This window comes from Schistocerca piceifrons, chromosome 7 (assembly GCF_021461385.2).
Source record: "Schistocerca piceifrons isolate TAMUIC-IGC-003096 chromosome 7, iqSchPice1.1, whole genome shotgun sequence".
Taxonomy (NCBI): Eukaryota; Metazoa; Arthropoda; class Insecta; order Orthoptera; family Acrididae; genus Schistocerca; species Schistocerca piceifrons.
In genome coordinates, this window is record NC_060144.1 from 350,618,828 (window position 1) to 350,640,344 (window position 21,517).

Consider the following 21,517-nt stretch of genomic DNA (forward strand, 5'->3'; position numbering starts at 1 on the left):
CACGGCATAGTGCAGGGACTCGACATGGCACGGACTTAACTGGACATTGGAAGTCCTCTGCAGAAGTATTCAGCCATGCCGTCGCTATAGCCCTCCATGATTGCGAAAGTGTTGCCGGTGAAGGATTTTGTGTACTAACTGAATTTCGACTAGCTCCAACTACTATTCCACGTTCAAACTCTTAATTTCCCGTCGTGCGGTCATAACCACGTCGGAAACCTTTCCTCGTGTATCACCTGAGTACGAATGACAGGTCCGCCAGTGCACTTTCCTTTTATACCTTGAATTCGAATATAGGATGACGGTTTAATGGACCTGCAGTATTTCTCTTCTGTGCGCTCTTATCCTCGTAACGTGCCAGTCCCTACTTCCAAAGCATCTACCGCCATCTATATATGTGTGGATCGCTATCCTATGACTTTGTCACTTCTGTGTATAACTTACTAGTCACCGATTTGAATTTGTACTAAGAAAAGAAAGAAAGGCTGAAAGGTGAAAAGAAAACATAGAGGGTCTTTATAAAGGAAACACACTTGAAAACAATATTGTGCAAAGAGAAGTAGAAGTAGATGAGAGAGACTGGAGATCTAGTACTGTGAGGATAATCTGACAGAGCAAGAGAGAGTCGCAAGAAGTTCGTTGGAATAGAGGACATTCTCCTTAGAAGTATTGAAAGCCTCTGGAAAGATATCCATGACAAAACTAACCCATCGTGTATGCAAGATGTACCACAAAGGCGAAATACTCTCAGACTTGAAGAAGAATTTCTATTTAAAAGAAAGCAAGTGCTGACAGGTGCGAATATTACCAAAATGTCGTTTTAATAAGTCATGCTTGTAAAATACTGACACGAGTGACTTATAGGAGAATGAGAAAAGTGGTAGAAGCTAACCTCGTGGGAGATTAGCTTGGGACCTGGAGAAATGTAGGAGCCGTACGACGTATCTTAGAAGTTAAGTTGGGGAATGGCAAACCTATCTTTATAGAATTAGTAGATTTAGTAAATGCTTTTGACATTGTTGACTGACATATACTCTTTGAAATTTTGTGGGCTACAACCCTGTCTCACTTCCTTCCCAACCACTGCTTCCATTTGATGCCCCTCGACTCTTACAACTGCCATCTGGTTTCTGTACAAATTGTAAATAGCCTTTCGCTCCCTGTATTCGATACCTGCCACCTTCAGAATTTGAAAGAGAGTATTCCAGTCAACATTATCAAAAGCTTTCTCTAAGTCTACAAATGCTAGAAACGTAGGTTTGCGTTTCCTTAATCTATTTTCTAAGATAAGTCTTAGAGTCAGTATTGCCTCACGTGTTCCAACATTTCTACGGAATTCAAACTGATCTTCCCCGAGATCGGCTTCCACCAGTTTTTCCATTCGTCTGTAAAGAATTCACGTTAGTATTTCGCAGCCGTGGCTTATTAAACTGATAGTTTGGTAATTTTCACATCTGTCAACACCTTCTTCCTTTGGGATTGGAATTATATTCTTCTTGAAGTCTGACGGTATTTCGCTTGTCTCATATATCTTGCTCACCAGATGGTAGGGTTTTGTCAGGGCTGGCTCTCCCAAGGCTATCAGTAATTCTAATGCAATGTTGCCTACTCGCGGGACCTTGTTCCGATTTGGGTCTTTCAGTGCTCTGTCAAACTTTTCATGCAGAATCATATCTCCCATTTCATTTCGTAGGTAGCAATGATAAAACAGAGAGGGCCAAAGGTTATTTACAATTAGTACAGAAACAGGCTGCAGTTAAAAGAGTCGAAGTAAATGAAAGAGAAGTGTAGTTGACAAGGTAGTACTAGAGGGATGTATCGAGAAGCTGTATGGAAAGGTAATTAGAATTCAGGGAGACGAATAAGAATTTTGCGGTTTGCTGACGACACTTTAATTGTTTCAGAGGCTGCAAATGTCTTGCAAGAGCAGTTGAACGCAATGGATAGTGTCTTGAAAAGAAGATGTTAGATGATTAGATGAGTATCAGCAAAACAAAATAAAATAATAGATTATAGACGACATAAATAAGGTGAAGTTAAATTAGGAAATGAGACAATGAAATTAGTCAACGGCTTCTGCAATTTGGCCAGAAAAACACTGACGATGCCGAAACAGAGACGTTGTCAAGCGAGTTACGGAGGTTGTGCGCAGCACATATAGCTGATAGGTTGTCCTGCAACTTCAATAGATCTAAAGATGTTCTAAGCACTGACTCAAACAAGTGATCATCATAAACAAAAATGAGATAATACACTGCAGTTAAAAACACTGTAAGTTTTTAAATGTAGGTTAGCAGAAGAATGTTAAAAATTGGGTGAGCAGATTGGGTAACTATTGAGGAGGAACTAAAAAGAATTAGGAGAAAAAGAAATTTATATGTGTGTACGATATATATAGGGTGTCCCAGGAGAAATGGTCAGCAATCAGAGATATGACAGGAACGATCATTAGATGCAAAAAACCTCATATATATGGGATGTCCCAAGAGAATACCGACAAGTTCCTTACGCGGTAAAAAGGTCGAGTAAACCTTAACTATAAAATGGACATCTTAAGAGGTATGAGAATTTGTTCAGCTTCGATATTATAAACAGACCTCTTATTTTGGTGAAATGAACCTGACCTTAAAAGTTTTTCGGCATTTTTTACACATCTGTTCTCTCTGTTCACTCTCGGCGTGAAGGCTACTACGTGCTTGAGTATGCAGTTGCACAGGGTAGGGAGGAATGATGCCAATAGAATACACAGCGGGTTTCTCATTCAGAAGTCACATTGGAATGTTGCTTGTTCCCGTCAATATCGCGTTACGCCTCTTAGGTAACTTCGACCAGAATTCCACACAGACAGAATCGAGTCCTTCCGCAACTGCAGTTAATCGTTCTGCGATATTGCCGCATGCAGTACTGTGGACTCCTCAACTGTGTGTTTGTGTACGTGTGTACGTGTGTGTGTGTGTGTGTGTGTGTGTGTGTGTGTGTGTGTGTGTGTGTGTAAAACCTTTGCGTTTTGGAGCTCCTCACTCAATGCCATGCAAGGTTCTCAATGGCCCTACGCGGTTAGCGCCAGAGAAGACAGACAAATATTGTTCACTCAGCCGTGCATCTTCGTACAGTCGTGTCACGTACCTTTAGTCAGCTAACAACACTGAGCAGCACGGTCTGTCAGCACTGGTGCTGCAGCGCTCTACATTTGACCGGCCACGACTCTCATGCTGAAGGGAGCACCGAATCGCTCGTGTTTGGCCTCACGTGACTTGACTCGGTCACTCCGGATACGTGAATAAGCAAAACATGACCAGTCTTTGCTGACATGCCGCCTCATCTAGACTCACTGCACTGCACCAACCCAACACCTCTCTCTCTTTCCTTTTTTTCTTACTCTTTCTTCCTTTATTTCTTTGTCTTTCTGTCTTGTAACGTACCTACAACGAATAAAGCCTATGTTCGTCTGTGAAAATGGACTCGATAAGCAACCTGCGCTATCAGTAATCGGAATCTATCCTGCATAACACTGATTGTGTGCGTGTTGTATGAGTCTCAGTTTCACTGTTATTTAAGTCCTAAACATATCGTTAAATAAAAAACTTAATACTAACATTTGCGTAAGCTAGCTGACTGCGTATTTAAATAAGAATTTAAAGTGTACATAATCTGTCTTGCGCAACGAAATTTACTGGAGTAGAGTACGTGACATGTTGTGGTGTGTCAGTGTCTCTGATTTGACTCTAAGTTTTGCACTCACCTCTTTCGATGACTGCCTTTTTCCAAGTGGTTTACAGCAATTTGCAGCAGCAGCGGCTAAATCTTATTGTTACCAAGAATGAATTTAATAAAAAGGAGTTTGCTTGGGTCCTGTTACCCAATAAATAACTTGTAAAAAGGGATTTCATAAATTAAGACTATTTAAAAACTTCAGAAATCGTCATGACAAATAATAGCTTGACAAGTCTTAATACTGGCGAAATGCCTGGTAATGATCTTATAAATATCAACAATGGCCTAGTGCCAGATTAACAAATTATTTCAATTTCAAAATTAGATTAACATTTAATAACCACATCATATTTGTCAATTAGTTGTGGAGAATAACTGCCGGCCGGGGTGGCCGAGCGGTTCTAGGCGCTACTGCCTGGAACCGCGTGGCCGCTACGGTCGCAGGTTCGAATCCTGCCTCGGGCATGGATGTGTGTGATGTCGTTAGGTTTAAGTAGTTCTAAGTTCTAGGGGACTGATGACCTCAGAAGTTAAGTCCCATAATGCTCAGAGCCATTTGAGCCTTTTTGGAGAATAAGTATTATTATTTGGAGGATAAGGAGTCTTCTTTAACTGACAAGCAAAACATGGGATTATTGCAAACTGGGACTAACAATCACGAGCCTAGCCCTGCAATTGCGCTTTACGCTATGCTTGCGAATTTTACCTTGAATTCCATCTTCCAGCGTAGTTAAGCCATCTAAATCTTTCCTGGTCATATAAATGAAATCAGGCCTTGAGTGTGGTAAGAACTGCCATCACCGACACGAGGGCAGCTTGATACGTCTTCTGTCTCCGAGTTCTCGACCAACACTACTGAAATATTACTCTTGCAGACAGACCTCGTCTCACAACCATGCTTAGACTCGCGTTCCCATGTTTCATCCTCATATTGTTACTATCGATATCTGAGTGCTTATTTATTTCCATAGAGAATACAGAATCTTACACAATACAAAGAATAGCCTTAAGTTGGCTATATTGTTTTCGATACTCAATGTAATATTTAATCAATGTAATGGAGAGTTCTGACACGCTCCTTACATTCTATCTCTCTCTCTCTCATTTTAACACAAAAGTAATGTTGCCAACAACGCTTATGTGACACACTTAACTTTATATAGTACGTGAAACATAATTTGATAATAATACAAGCACAAATAGGGACTCATTCCAAACAGGAGATTCATTCTCCTAGTGAATAATAGGAAACAATAAACAAAATAAATACTATCCCTGAAAAATAGGGAACCATCATTTGTGTAAAGAAAACATGAAAACAACATTTTAAGTCCACAGCTGTAAATCCTCACACGTTTCGCTTCAAAAATTTATAGTTACTGTTGATGAGTCTCGATTTAAAGGGCTGTAACGATTTGTTAATAACATACCAGATTTTCTAAAATATAAAGCACCGTTCAGTAGGTACGCTTGCTGCCGGAATACATAAAATACGTCGTGTTACTGCCGCCATTAGTGTTAGATGCGTTCGTGTCTACAAAGCCACTTTAAAATGTTATCATCACCACCAACGTCCACTAAAATCTGGAAGGTAGTTCCAGCTGCAGCAGATATTATGTTGTTCTTCCAGCCCTTGTAACGATTTTTCATTCTTATTGGCGATGATACTGTACTTGAAGGCTCCCTGTAAATAAACAAAAGAGAAAGATGTCATAGAGAACTAGATGATGGTGTGCTCGAAAAAATATAGTTTACATTGGCAAAATGTTAAGCGAATTAGAATGTTTTCTTTTGGCTATAACACGCTATGTACCAATTATACAAAAAACGTTACATTAATGATTGAATGTAGTACCTGCAAAACTAGCACACTTTTATCGCAAACTGCTAAAAATTTCCTGTTTTTCATTTACATCAAGCATATTGACATCACGGAATGATGGCCAAAGAAACGTAGTAGTTTTATGTATGGAAGTAATTACAATCTTCTCACGCAGAAAAGTCACAGCTCGGGTTTTAATCCCTTGTATCTCTTGTTAACTAATACATATCTCCCCCTGTATAACAGTTAGTCAAGTTCATTACAAATAAATTCTTTCCTCGTTTCATACTGAAACAGTATTTGTAACTGCATTAATTTAACTTACTCTGAGAGACGCTGCAAATTTGTTGTCATACCAAAGAAAAATCAATTATTGTAGGCTTTCTCGCCTTCTAATTCACCTGTGACCTCTGTAAATGGTTTCAGGAAATCAAAAAATTTTCCTGGAAGCTGATTATCATGTCCCTGCAATCTAAGCAGAATTCGTTAGCGTCTCTAAAGCAGCCACTTTAGGATAGCGTACAAGCCGTTCCAGCATGTACTGGCCTATGGTTTCAATTATGATTCCAAAGATAAGCGGGGTTGCTTTCTTCCTGTACTGTACAATGAATATTACAGTATTTATTGTTGCTGCGATGTTCGGGGCATCATTTAACTTGAATCTATCTTCATCGAAAATGTGGTTAAGTGCTGTGGAATACAATGAGCAGCACAAAGTAGCCTGTCGAGTTTTTCCAAAGCTTGTATTGTATTGGCACCCTAGTGACACAAAAAGCAAAATTATGCAACACGTCCATCAAAGTGCTCCACTCATTTCATTGTTAGTAATTTATACCATCTTTTAAATGTCCAGGATTTTAGCTGTAAATAAAACATTATTCACAAGAGATCAAAGAATGTTTGTGAAATGTGTTGTAAGCGCCAAATAATACATCTGAGTATGTGAATTAACATATTTTATTAATATCTGCCCACACTTATATATGGCTGCTTATAGTAGAGGGACGTAGCGTTACATCTGAAACGCTGACTCCTCCATAATGTGCATGTAGACCTTCTTGGCCTAGTTCTTCACCAGAAACAGCATTAAAAATGTTTATATCTTTTGCACACATTGCAATACATTTTCCTGTTAGCTATTGGTTTTTTTTTCGCGCTGCATCATTACAGACACACACACACACACACACACACACACACACACACACACACACACACACACACACACTCTATGAATAAAAAGCTGTGCTGATAGTAATTTGGCACGAATAAAGAAGACACGTTTATCGTCTTTGGAGTCAGACATTACGTAAGTTGTGTCCAGCATTGTATGGTAGTAAAAAAAAAAAAAGCTGTGGGAAAATTAAACAGAAGAGACTCGAAGCATTTAAGATGTGGTGTCGAAAATTATGTGAACTAATAAGGCAAGGAATCACCACAGATTCGGCGAGGCAAGGAATATATGGAAAACACTGACAAGAAGAAGGGACAGGATGATAGGACATCTTTTAAGACACCAGGGATTAAATTCCATGGTACTAGATGAAGCTGTGGAGGGTAAAAGGCGTGCAGGAAGACAGAGACTAGGATACATCCAGCAAATGACTGAGGACATAGGGCGCAATTGCTACTCTGAGATTGAGAGATTGACAGCGAAGAAGAATTCGTGGTGGGCCGCATCAAACCAGTCAGAAGACTGATGACTCAAAAACAAAAAATAAAAACCTAAATCAACTAAAAATTTAGTCATGTATTCTTCCTAATTTAGAGTAAGTAGCATTTCCCTATTCCTAACCTTCCTTTTGTTGCAATTATAACGGTCAACAGTGTGGTAATGAAGCTGTGACCAGAATAATAACGATCAGCTAAGTGGAGCGGTGAACGAATCTATGAAGGCCTTTGTATGCCTCGCAGCACCCATCCTTTATGAGTCTTTTCTGTTTCAGAGGAACTTGAATTTCAGTGCTAATTGTTACTCAGAGCAACTACCAACAACTGCCGCTAAAGAAAGACCGTATGGTATTAACAATGTAGTTGATATCCAATTTACAAACACTAACATGAGTTTGTAATAACTGGAACTGCTGTTTGCACTAACCAGTAGCTTCCTAAAGTCTGCAAACACCCCGTGGAGCCACTCGCGCTGTTGCTATAATGGCATCGCTACAGATGTCTGATATGTATAGACCGAGGTGCGTGCTTAACGGGAATGAGGAGTCGGTTCAGCTAGCGAAGACATACCGGTCACGATCCTCACAGAGTATTCTGATACAGCAGCTGCATACCCAGCAATCATATACAACCGCTCGTTCGTCGAAAGATCCGTACCTCAAGACTGGAAAGCTGCACAGGTCACACAAATACCTGAACAAGGAAATATGAGTAATCCGCTGATTTACAGACTCATATCACTAACGTCGATTTGTAGTAGGATTTTGGAAGATATGCTGTGTTCAAACATTATGAATTACCTCGAAGAAAACTATTTATTGACAAGTAGCCAACATGGATTCAGAAAATATCGTTGTTGTGAAACTCAATTAGTTCTTTATTCTCAGGAAGTAATGAGTGCTGTCTACAGGGCTTTTCAAGTTAATTCAATATTTTTAGATTTCCAGAAGGCTTTTGACACCGTTCCTCACAAGCGATTTCTAATCTCATTGCGTGCCTAGAGAGTATCGTCTAGGTTGTGCGACAGGAATTGTGATTTTCCGGCAGAAAGATCACAGTTCATAGCAACGACGGAAAATCACCGAATAAAACACAAGTATTATCCGGTGTTCCCCAAGGAAGTGTTAAAGATCCTCTGCTGTTCCTGATCTACATAAACGGTTTAGGAAGCCTTTTGAGCAGCCCTCTTAGATTGCGTGCGGATGATGCCGACCTTTACCGTCTTGTATAGTTATCAAATAATCCCAACCAATTGCAAAATGATTTTGACAAGATATCTGTATGGTGCGAAAAGTGTCAGTTGACTAAATAATAAAAAGTTTGAAGCCATCCACATGAGTACTAAAAAGAATTCGCTGAATTTCGGTTATACGGTTATACAATAAGTCACACAAATCTAAAAACTGTGTGTTCTGTTAGTACTTAGAGATTACAGTTACAAATAACTTAAACCACTTTCACATAGATGATGTTGTGGGAAAAGCTAACAAAAGACTGTTTTTTATGTTCAGAACACTTAGAAAATGCAACAGATCTACGAAGGAGACTGCCTACACTATGTTTATCTGCCCACTCTTGTAGTACTGTTGCGCGGTGTGGGATCCACATCAGATAGGATTGACGAAGGCAACAGAAAATGTTCAAATAAGGGCAGCTCGTTTTGTATCATCACGAAACTTGAGAGAGAGTGCCGACGGATATTATACGAGAATTGGGGTGCCAATCATTAAAACAAAGGCTGCTTTCCTTGCGGCAGGATCTTCTCCTGAAATTTCAATCACCAGCTTTCTCCTCCGAATGCGAAAATATTTTGTGGCGCCCACCTATATAGCGATAAATGATCATCATAACAAAATAAATCAGAGCTCGCTCGTAAAAATTTAAGTGTCTGTTTTTCCCGCGCGCTGTTCGAGATTGGAACGATAGAGAAACAGCTTGAAGGTGGTTCGATGAAGAGCGTCATGTAGATGTAGTTGTACGAGTGGAACCCAACAGAGATTAATTCCTGCTGTGATCAGAGATATGGATAGAAGCCAGTGGAGCAAGGAGTGGCAGACCGAATGTCTGAGCAAGGCTACTTATCCATATTTACATAGCACAGTGCGACGACGTTTGGAGCAACGAGGGCCATGAGTAAGGGGACCATTGTTGCCGTTTCCCATGAGGCTGCAGCAGAGGCAAACCGACAGGCTAGCGGCCGAAGACCGTTCTGGACGCGTCAGTGGCTCCACGTCGAGCAGATGAGTTCCCTCGGATCTGCGTACGCCATCACAGTGTATGTATCTACATCTACATGGCTTGTCTGCAGTTCACAATCAAGTGCCTGGAACAGGGTTCATCGAACTACCTCCAAGCTATTTCTCTACCGTTCCACTCTCGAAAAGCGCATGGGAAAAACAAACACTTAAAAGTGTGTGCTCGGATTTATCATCTTTTATTCAAAATGGTTCAAATGGCTCTGAGCGCTATGGGACTCAACTGCTGTGGTCACAAGTCCCCTAGAACTTAGAACTACTTAAACCTAACTAACCTAAGGACATCACACACGTCCATGCCCGAGGCAGGATTCGAACCTGCGACCGTAGTGGTCGTGCGGTTCCAGACTGTAGCGCCTTTAACCGCTCGGCCACTCCGGCCGGCTATCATATTTTATTACAATTTTCATTTTTCTCTACGTAGGTGGGAACCAACAAAATGTTCTCGCACCCGGAGGAGAATGTCAGTGATTGAAATTTTATGAAATGGTCACGCCGCAACGAAACCCGTCTTTGGTTCAACGATTGCCACACCAACTCGTGTATCATATCTTGAAGCTGTGCCCCCTATTTGACAATAATACAAAACGAGCTGTCCTTCTCTGGAATTGATCGATGTCAATCATACCTGATGCGGCGCCGGCCGCTGTGGCCGAGAAGTTTTAGGCGCTTCAGTCCGGAACCGAGCTGCTGTTGCGTTCGCTGGTTCGAATCCTGCCTCGGGCATGGATGTGTGTGACGTCCTTAGATAGTTAGGTTTTAAGTCGTTCTACGTCTAGGAACTGATGACCTCAGATGTTAAGTCCCATAGTGCTTAGAGCCATTTGAACCTGATGCGGATCCCTCACCGTCCACCTGCACTCCAGAAGAGGACAGACAACCGTAGTGTAGGGAGTCTCTTTACTAGTCTTGCTGCATCTTTTAGGTGTTCTGTCAATAAGTCTCAGTCATTGTTTACCTTCCCTTACAATATTATCTATGTCATCGTTCCATTTAAAGTTATTCACGATTGTAATTCAAGCGTATTTAGTTGCATTCGCAGATTTTAAATTTGTGTGGTTTATCGTGTAACCGAAATTTAGCGGATTCCTCTTAGTACTCCTGTGTATGACTTCATATTTGTCACCATTTAAAGCCAAATGCCAGTTTCCGCGGCATACAGATATCTTGTGTAAATATTTTTGCAATTGAGTTTCATGATTTGCTGACTTGTGACGGTAAATGATAGCATTGCCTGCAGTCTAAGAGGGCTGTTCAGATTGTGTCGTAACGCTTTTATATAGATTACGAGCAGCAGAGGGACTATAACACTTCCTTGGGGAACACTACATATGACTTCTGTTCGCCTCGATGACTTTCCGTCAGTTACTACGCGCTGTAACCTTTCTGACACCAATTTACGAATCCGGGTTCACAACTGAGACGATACTCAGTAGGCACGCAATCTGATTACAAGTCGCATTGAACGGCGTCAAAAGCATTCTTGAAATGTAGGCATATGGAATCAATTAGAGATCCCATGTTGATGTTCTCATTACTTCTTGTAAATAAGTTGTATTCCACGAAAGCGACGTTTTCTGAATCCGTTCTATTTCTCAATAAACCATTTTCATCGAGGTAATTCATAATGTGCGAACACAGTCTATGTTTCATAATCATTGTATCCGTTTATGGAGGCTCTGAGAAGAATAAAGCTGACGGACTGCATAGCTCAATGATATAGTGTTCTTCTGAGTGCGCAACATCATGACCACTGGCTCAAATAACCTATTTTTTGGGCAGCATGTACTACATATCAGACGCAGTTCCATAGCATTACCTCTCAACATGTTAATTCAAAACTGCATTATTTCCCATGCAGTCTCAAACGACCTCAACACACTGGTTTGATCGACTTTTGCCCCGGCCATTACGTTCTACAGATTTCTCACCCACTGGAAATATTTGGTCATAGGTTACTGACAGAATGGTACACCACTACAGTTCATGAACTCTACGTTAGAGATGAAGCAAAATGGAACGTAGTGTGCACCTATCTGTCACCCATGTTCATTAACTGTGCCTTAGAGGTAAGCCAACAAAGAATGTCATGTGTGCCTGCCTGTTACCGAAGTTTATGAACTGTGCCTTAGAGACGAAGCAGCAAGGAATGTCATTGGCCCTATCTGTATCCAAGTTCATGAACTCTGCCTTAGAGGGGAAGCAGCAAGGAACGACATGTGGGTTTCTCTGGCACCCAAGTTCATGAACTCTACCTTAGAGTTGACGCAGCAAGGAACGTCACGTGTTCCTACTGTCACCGAAGTTTGACTCCATGATCAGCTGGGTTACGATTGTAGCTGCTGCCACAGTTGGCAACCCTGTGTACAGCAATTCGAATCCTGCTCATCTGCAAATCAACGTGCAGATTTGATCCTTTGTTCATCCCATTGTATTATGTAATCACAATAAGTAAAATTTATTTCACATAGTTTCTGGTGTTGCAATTTTAATGGTCAACAGTATAATAACAAGCTCATTCTCTGACTAGCTTTTACTGTGGTAGTTATCCTGGAGACAACTAGCTGACGATCTGTTTATTACACCTACACAGATACATTAAATACTACCGGGTTCAAATCATCCTCTGTGTTGAGTCATCTTTACCTCTAAAGCGACTATCATTACTGCATAGCAGTATCAGTCCATAACAGCATTTGTCTCCATTCCTTTACTCAATCCAAATCTCTGTTGTCTTTCATTGCGGAAACTAATAAAAGTAAGATATGATTGACTCCGCATACATCACTATTTTACACTTTGTAAGACATTTTCTGCTGAGCAGCATATAAGTGTAATTTGTGCAGCTAAAAGACAGTGAGATCTGATGACTCTTTCATGTTGTTTCAGAAAATAATGTCCAGCAGCGAGTTAATTGAGAAGTCCACCTTCTACTCATTCCTGTACCCTTGGCTGGGAGAAGGTCTCCTCACCAGCTCAGGTTGGTATCACTCGTTACTCAATAAAGGTAGAGAAATAGTGACATAAACTGTGATAAGTATTACTGACGATATGTGGCAACGAAAGCAATGTATTGAATTCAGATCTGAAAAATTTGCACGGTAGATGAACCAAGTTAAATGTATTCAAATCACCTGATAATGATAAATCTGTAGGCAGTAAGACAAAGCCTTTACCAACGTATGAAACTGTCACATCCCATTTGCATAGTTACAATGTAATACTCTTTTAATATAGCATAGGGGGGATACGCTGACCTTTCTCAAGTTCAAAAGTAATTTAAAATTGCGGCTGTTTAACATAAGTGACTCAGAGTTTGTCAAACGTGTAAGGTTGATTGTTAGAAATTGAAACTAATACTACTAGTACAATCGTTCACCCTAATTTAATGAAGTTATACCTCAATAGAAATAAATTCACGCCCCAATAATAAATGTAACGCCATCCGACTTCGATAACGAATTCAGATTTGAAACAGTAGCTCACGGTTACATTAAACCGCATAGTATAACTAGACGACAATGGATGAGAAAACCACCCGAAAGATCCTACCAAGAATTAATACGTGTAACAGTGACAAACTTGTAGTGGACCCCTGTGAAATGGAGAATGGAGCCCCATTCTGTACACATGTAAATGGCTTACTGCTGGTAATTTGTTACGGTTATTTGAATGAGGATACGGTTCAAAAGAACTGAATATTAGTGAACTGTTACGTAGTAGTGAAACATCGGAACGATACTCTCTGCCAGTGGGTCTCACGGAGCGTGGAAAATGTACCGCATCAAATTTGCCACAGCAGTTCTACACTCACTGTCAATCAGTAAGTTTTGAAACTTACCTTGATGAGTGAGCATCTGCACACACAGAATGTGGTATTTACGAGGGTAAGTCAATTATTATCCGCAAAGTAGCTATAAAATTTTATTGTAATCAAATAGGGAACTATCACGAACATCATGTTTCGGCATAGTCTCCTTGCGTTTCAACGCACTTCGTCCATCGTTGTACAAGCTTCCTGATGCACTCATAAAAGGTTCTCGGTTGAGCTGCGAGCTAAGAATGCACCGCTTCTTTCACTGCTTCGTCCGAGGCAAATCAATGGCCAATTAATGCCTGTTTGAGTGGACCAAACAAGTGATTGTTGTGCCCCTTGCCATAATGTTCAAGTACAAGACCTTATACATCTCAAAAAACCGTAAGCATCAGTTTTCCTGCGGACGGTTTGGTCTTGAACGTTTTCTTTCACGGCGAATTTAGACTTTTCCTTCCCATACTCTGCCGTTTAGTCTCCGGTTCGTAATGATGGATCCATGTTTCGTCACCAGTAGTGATCCTGTCTAAGAAGTTGTACCCTTCGTTACCATAGCGATACAAATGTTTTTTGCAGATGTCCAAGCGATTTTGTTTATGCAACTGGGTGAGTTATTTTGGGACCCATCTCGCACAAACTTTATGAAACCAAAGTCTGTTGTGGATGATTTCGTAGGCAGAACCCTGACTAATTTGCAGAGGATGTGCCACTTCGTTAATTAATCATTTGTCTAAGAGAATCTTTTCACGTGAACGATCAATGGTTTCTTCATTTGTGGAGGTAAACGGTGGTCCGGCTCCATCGTGCGTAACACTTGTGCAACCTTTTCTAAATTTTTCAGTCCATTGTTGGACACTCCGTTATGGAAAAATACTTTTCCCTTACTGCACCGATAGTCTTTGATGAATTTCGATGCTTGATACGCCTTCCGACCACAAAAAACGGATCACTGAACGTTGCTCTTCTTTGGTGCAAATAGACAGCGGAGCAGCCATGATTAACAGCACGACAGCGATAACGAAACTAACCTAGCAGCTTGAAAATTGCAAAGATATAACAACAATTAAACAGAGCACGCGTCATCCACGTAAAATAACAGTACTACCAAAACAAACAAAAATATACCTAAACTGCAGATAATAATTGACTTAACTTCGTATATTGCGTTCGAACATTGTGAAGTACCTCGAATTATGTCTATTGACACACAGTCAACATGGATTTAGAAAACATCGTTCATGTGAAACAGAACTAGCACCTTACTCGCTCGTAGTACTGAGTGCTATTGACAAAGAATTTCAGATTTATTCCCTATTTCTAGATTTCCGAAAGGCTTTTGGTACTGTACCACCCAAACGGCTTGTAGTGAAATTGCGTGCTTATGGAATATCGTCTCAGTTCAGACTAGATTGATGATTTCCTGTCAGAGTGGTCACAGTTCGCAGTCATCGAGTAGAAAAGAAGAAATTTCTGGCGTTTCCCAAGGTAGTGTTATAGGCCCTTTGCTGTTCCTTATAAACGATTTGTGAGACAACCTGATCATCAGTCTTCGGTTGTTGCAGATGACGCTGTTGTTTATCGACTACTGAAGTCATCAGAAGATCAAAACAAATTAAAAAAATATTTAGAAAATTATCTGTATGGTGCGAAAATTGGAAATTGACCCTAAATAAGGAAAAGTGTGAGGTCCTCCAATGATAAGGAATCCTTTAAACTTGGGTTACATGATAAATCAGTCAAATCTAAAGGCGGTAAATTGAGCTAAATACCTAGGAATTACAATTACGAACAACTTAAATTGGAAAGGACACATAGAAAATGCTGTGGGGAAGGCTAACCAAAGACTGCGTTTCATTAACAGGATACTTAGAAAATGTAACAGATCTACTGGTACTAAAGAGACTGCCTACACTACGCTTGTCCGTCCTCTTTTACACGCACATCAAAAAAAGCTTTGCATCACCTCGGTTCCGGAACCTGCACAGAAAATTGGAGTAGAGGTCAACATAAACATCATTTACCCCCTGTTTATTCCTCATGAAAACCATACATTGCTTGTTGTACCAACATAGAGCGAGACCTTCAGAGGTGGTGGTCCAGATTGCTGTACACATCGGTACCTCTAGTACCTAACAGCACGTCCTCTTGCATTGATGCATGCATGTATTCGTCGTGGCATACTGTTCACAAGTTCATCAAGCACTGTTGGTCCAGATTGTCCCACTCCTCAACGACGATTTGGCGTAGATCCGTCAGTGTGGTTGTTGCGTCACGTCGTCCATAAACAGTCCTTTTCATTCTGCCCCACACATGTTCAGTAGGTTCATGTCTGGCCACTATAGTCGAACAATGTCGTTATCCAGAATGTTCACAAGATGTGCACGATGGGGGCACCCGATGTCGCCCATAAAGATGAATACTTCGCCAATATGCTGCCGATATTTTTGCACTATCGGTCTGAGGATGGCATTTACATATCGCACAGCCGTTACGGCGCCTTCCATGACCACAGCAGTGAACCTCGACCTTGGTGCACTCGTTGGACAGTGTGTCTAAGGCGTTCAGCCTGAGTGGGTTGCCTCCAGATACGTCTGCGACGATTGTCAGGTTGAAGGCATATGCGACACTTATCGACGAAGAGAACGTGATGCCAGTCCTGAGCGGTCCATTCGGCATGTTGTTGGGCCCATCTGTACCACCCTACACGGTCTTTTGGTTGCAAAGATGGACCTCGCCATGGAATTCGAGAGTGAAGTTGTTCATCATGCAACCGATTTCTCACAGTTTGAGTCGTAACACTACGTACTATGACTGCACGAAAAGCGTTATTCAACATGGTGGCATTACTGTCAGTTTTCCTCCGAGCCATAATCCGTAGGTACCGGTCATCCACTGCGGTAGTAGCCCTTGGGCGGCCTGAACGAGGCATGTCATCGACAGTTCCTGTCTCTCTGTATTTCCTCTACGTCCAAACAACATCGCTTTTGCTCACTCCGAGAAGCCTGGACGCTTCCCTTGCTGAGAGACCTTCCTGGCACGAAGTAACAATGCGGACGCGATCGAACCGCCGTATTGAGCGTCTAGGCATGGTTGAACTACAGACAACACGAACCGTGTACCTCCTTCCTGGTGGAATGACTGGAACTGATCGGCTGTCGGACCCCCTCCGTCTCATAGGCGCTGCTCATGCATGGTTGTTTACATTTCTGGACGGGTTTAGTGACATCTCTGAACAGTCAAAGAGACTGTGTCTGTGATACAATATCCACAGTCAACGTATGTCTTCAGGAGTTCTGGGAACCGTGGTGAGGCAAAACGGTTTTGATGTGTGTAGAATACTGCTGCGCATTGTGGGATCCTTACCAGATAGGATTGACGGACTACATCGAGAAAGTTCAAAGAAGGGCAGCACGTTTTGTACTATTGCGAAATAAGGGAGAAAGTGTCACTGAAATGATGCAGTACTTGGGATGGATATCATTAAAACAAAGGTGGTTTTCGTTGCGGCGGAATCTTCTCACGAAGTTTGAATCACCAACTTTTTTCCGAATGCGAAAATATTTTGTTGACGCTAACCTACATAGGGAGAAACGATCCCCATAATAAAATAAGGGCAATCAGAGCTCTCACGGAAAGATATAGGTTTTCTTTTTCTCCACTCGCTTTACGAGATTGGAATAATAGAGGATTTTGAAGATGGTTCTATAAACCCTCTGCCAGGCACTTAAATGTGATTTCCAGACTATCATTGTAGATGTAGATATAGATTTAGACATCACTAAGGCAAAATATTTTAACACATGAAATATTAGATATTCATTTTACATTACTAGTGGAAAATCATGAACAAATTCTCTTTAGTTTCTTATAAACACGTATTCTATCCATTTCGGAAAAAAATCAGTAAATCACACATTGTTACATTATGATAAAAATCTCCCATTCTAAATTGCTGACCAAGTTAATTGCTACGCTTAGATGTCTTGGCAAATGCTCTACTACAGCACCTTTTGAAGTCTTCTGAATGAAGTTAGAAAATATCTCCCCATAAATGAAAAATAGTATCAGAAAGTTATTGCAGGCATATCTTACTCCATCACAAGATACAACTCGATTCCTCCTCCTCTCTCTCCAAGACTGCACTCCACTCACAAGCAAAGGCTCTACTAACAGTCTCTCGCAGCCCAACCTCTTTGGCAGAGATGTTGCCCACTATTACCCAGATGCTATTGAAGCTTTATTTTTCAGCGTGACATCCAAAATATTACCGAAATTACAATTTTCTGTATAAAACAAAACCCTTACAACAGTTGCAACTGAATTCCGCAGGAACTCGACTCCCTAATCATAAACACAAGACAGCGCCTGCGTAGAGTCATGTACCCCTCAGCGTTCTAAATGACAATCACAAATTCTAACTTATACTATTTCCGAATATTTTACCGTATATGAACAGTTTAAAGTCCTGTTGTTTATGAAATAAATTGATTATCTGCTTCTTACTGGATGCCAAGACACAAGAAGAAAATTATTTCATTACTTTAGTTTAAAAATTTAAAAAATGACAAAAATTAAATAGACAACTTCATTCAGGGTTTTAAGTCATAAGATAGTGACAATAAAATCAACGTAGAGATTTATGTTAACATATCAATAAAACAATTAAAAATTCCTCCTTCTTTCAATGTGTTATTGATATCTGTACATATTTGGTGTTATTTGTTTTGTCATGTTAAAATCTGAAGGATAAATTTGATTTAAATATGCAAAATGCCAATGCAATTAAGTTGCATTTTTTAAGAGCGCAGAATCTCTTTTAAGCACTTTGTGCCTTGCGATGACTTTTATCGGAGTTTATTTGTTATGATACATTATACAGTAATTAATATATAATTTTACTTTATTATGCTTACCCCAGAAATGAAAGTATTAATACGGCAAACGTGTGGTGATATTTTAGTTTATCTAACATGGACTTTTGTACTGTTTGGAATTCTTAAACCTGTGGTTAATGATTATTACCATAATTTATATGCAATAGATGGATGAGCATTAATACACACACACTCATCTTAAGATGGCTGGTGTTGGAAGACAGGACATCTTGCAAGACATCGAGTTTCTCTCTCTATGAAATAGTGGAAGACTTACAGAATGCTATCCGCCGGCGGTGGAGGCGGGACTGTATACTTTTTATTTCTAATAGCAGTAACTGTAGGCCGTTACTGAAATCAGCTTTTACATTTACAGGTTCCAAGTGGCATATGCATCGTAAAATGATTACACCTGCTTTCCACTTCCGTATATTAGACAACTTCGTCGAAATATTTGCTGAAAATGGGGAGGTCCTAGTAGAGAAACTGAAACCTAAAGCTAATGGAAAGACGTTCGATATCTACCCATTCATTACACGCTGTGCCCTGGACATCATATGTGGTAAGTCTACACAATATGAAAAAGATAGCTGAAATAAACTACACGTTAAAAAAAAGAATAGAGAATAGAATTTAATTTTTATTCCAATTCTCCGAAGCTCATCCAATATGATAACTGCCGAAAAAGAAGTCCGGAGAGCAAATAACCCCGTCTTCCAAAATTAATAAGGTCGATACTAGCTTCAAGGGCAGTACCTGCTTCGCACATCCACTGTATGACTAGTTATACTGATCATAGATCGGAATACTCTCTTTCAAATTCTAAAGGTGGCAGGGGTAAACTACAGGGAGCGAAGGGCTATTTACAATTTGTACAGAAACCAGATGGCAGTTATAAGAGTCGAGGGGCATGAAAGGGAAGCAGTGATTGGGAAGGGAGTGAGACAGGTTTGTAGCCTATCCCCGATGTTATTCGATCTGATTAGTGAGCAAGCAGTAAAGGAAACAAAAGAAAAATTCGGAGTAGGTATTAAAATCCATGGAGAAGAAATAAAAACTTTGAGGCTCGCCGATGACATTGTTATTGTGTCAGAGACAGCAAAGCACTTGGAAGAGCAGTTGAACGCAATGGACAGTGTCTTGAAAGGAGGATATAAGATGAACATCAACAAAAGCAAAACGAGGATAATGGAATGTAGTCGAGTTAAGTCGGGTGATGCTGAGGGAATTAGATTAGGATATGAGACACTTAAAGTAGTAAAGGAGTTTTGCTATTTGGGGAGCAAAATAACTGATGATGGCCGAAGTAGAGAGGATATAAAATGCAGACTGGCAATGGCAAGGAAAGCGTTTCTGAAGAAGAGAAATTTGTTAACATCGAGTATAGATTTAAGTGTCAGGGAGTCGTCTGAAAATATTTGTATGGAGTGTATCCATGTATGGAAGTGAAACATGGACGATAAATAGTTTGGACAAGAAGAGAATAGAAGCTTTCAAAATGTGGTGCTACAGAAGAATGCTGAAGATTAGATGCGTAGATCACATAACTAATGAGGAGGTATTGAATAGAATTGCGGAGAAGAGGAGTTTGTGGCACAACTTGACTAGAAGAAGGGATCAGTTGGTAAGACATGTTCTGTGGCATCCAGGGATCACCAATTTAGTATTGGAGGGCAGCGTGGAGGGTAAAAATCGTACAGGGAGACCAAGAGATGAATACACTAAGCAGATTCAGAAGGATGTAGGCTGCGGTACGTACTGAGAGATGAAGCAGCTTGAGCAGGATAGAGTAGCATGGAGAGCTGCATCAAACCAGTCTCAGGACTGAAGACCACAACATCAACAAATGATTACGTTGATTTCATACTTTTCACATTATCACCCGGTATAGCGGCAACAGAGTTCTAAGGCCTCTTGAGATCTGCACCGTAACTGAAGCAGACAATATCCCCCGAAGATGCTAAACCATGATTTATCTCACTTTTAATTCTGAAAATGTGTGAGTTCACATGCCAGTGAGACAAATAGAGGTATTTCACTGGACAAAATATTAGTCACCCCTAGAGATATCATTACCGTCCCAATTTAACACTTATTTCATAGCACATATTGCATTTAAGCCGTTTATTTTTATTTTTAGATGACCGGTTTCGGTCTTCTAAGAGATCTTCAGATCTTGCAGTCTGTGAAGAGGAATAAAACATAATGCTACAGTCACAATCCAAACACTAAAATAAAATAATGTAGTAAAAAAGTGCTGCAAATATTCCCTTGATGATCTTTATGGCAGCGGGAATCCGTAACACTTATGACAATTGATAGAACATATTTCGTCTCTTTGATTATCAAGTTGCCGTCCTACCGACCGACTTTGCTATGTTCACTTTTACCAGAAGGCTCTGCAGAGAGCAGCCCACGTTATAAAGAGACTGTCATTGAGTAGTGAATATTTCTCTATTTCGTCGCTTTTCATAACGGTACGTTCTTCTTAATAACATCAAAATACTCTTCATTATTTTCTCAACGTTCAAGCTCCTAACATCTAATATATGTTCTTCGCGCAATGTAGTCAAGTTTCACTGCCACTGGCTACCAGTGACGTTATGCGAGAGACAATGTGTGAGACTTTCGCTATTTAACTGCCGGCGGCGGTGCGGTATGTAGCAGTGTTCACGCCCGGATACATCAGTTGCGCACTTATTCTACATTGTTCTAAATTTGTGTCCGTTTCGATTATAACTGAAGCATTATGTTTTGTTCCTCTTCACAGAATGTGAGATCTGAAGATGATCTCTTAGACGATCGAAACCGGTCGTCTAAAAATAGAAATAAAGAGCTTAAATGTTATCACGACTATGAGTTTTGAAAAAAGTTATAATTTTATGAAGACTGCTGTTTTTCCTGGCACTGTGTTTCAAAAAAATTATAATTTAATGTGGTGTAATTTCACTTATGGATTTCATATCAGCCTAGATTCGATTAGGAGAAGAGACCTCAAGGTTGTGGAGGTGCGTTTCATCAATGTTAAATCACTCGCTGATGATCTGATCGCGCAATTACACCAAATTTGCAGGGATGCTGATGTCGGCGTTTTACTGTCCCAACATATCCCACATATTTTCTGTGGGGTTCACATCAGGTGATTTTGCAAGCTAGTCGAGATTTGATATGGTGGTACAGTGTTTAGAAAACCACTCACGCATTCTTCCAGCCCAGTGAACTTCGTGGTTGTCGTCGTCTTTATGTGCCTGTATGAGCAGTGGCCTTCTCCGAGAGGTCCGGCTCTAAATGTTCATTGTATGCATTTCTCATCGCAATGTTCTCTCGCTAACAGGTGCAGATAACCCTTCCTTCACTGTCTGCAACA

At 40.5% G+C, this 21,517-nt stretch overlaps 1 protein-coding gene across 4 annotated transcripts in view; it reads left to right on the forward strand.

Annotated features, from left to right (window-relative positions):
• LOC124709113 (cytochrome P450 4C1-like) overlaps positions 1-21,517 on the forward strand; it is a 94,757-nt gene that overhangs the window by 6,884 nt on the left and 66,356 nt on the right. For 3 of the 4 annotated variants that reach the window (XR_007005389.1, XM_047240764.1, XM_047240765.1), the window contains exons 3-4: positions 12,352-12,442; positions 18,527-18,712. Coding sequence is in view for 3 of the 4 variants with exons in the window: in XM_047240764.1 (XP_047096720.1) it covers positions 12,352-12,442; positions 18,527-18,712 (277 nt within the window). In the remaining variant the exon portion in view is untranslated. The remainder of the gene's footprint in view (positions 1-12,351; positions 12,443-18,526; positions 18,713-21,517) is intronic. The other variant, XM_047240766.1, reaches the window with a different exon arrangement.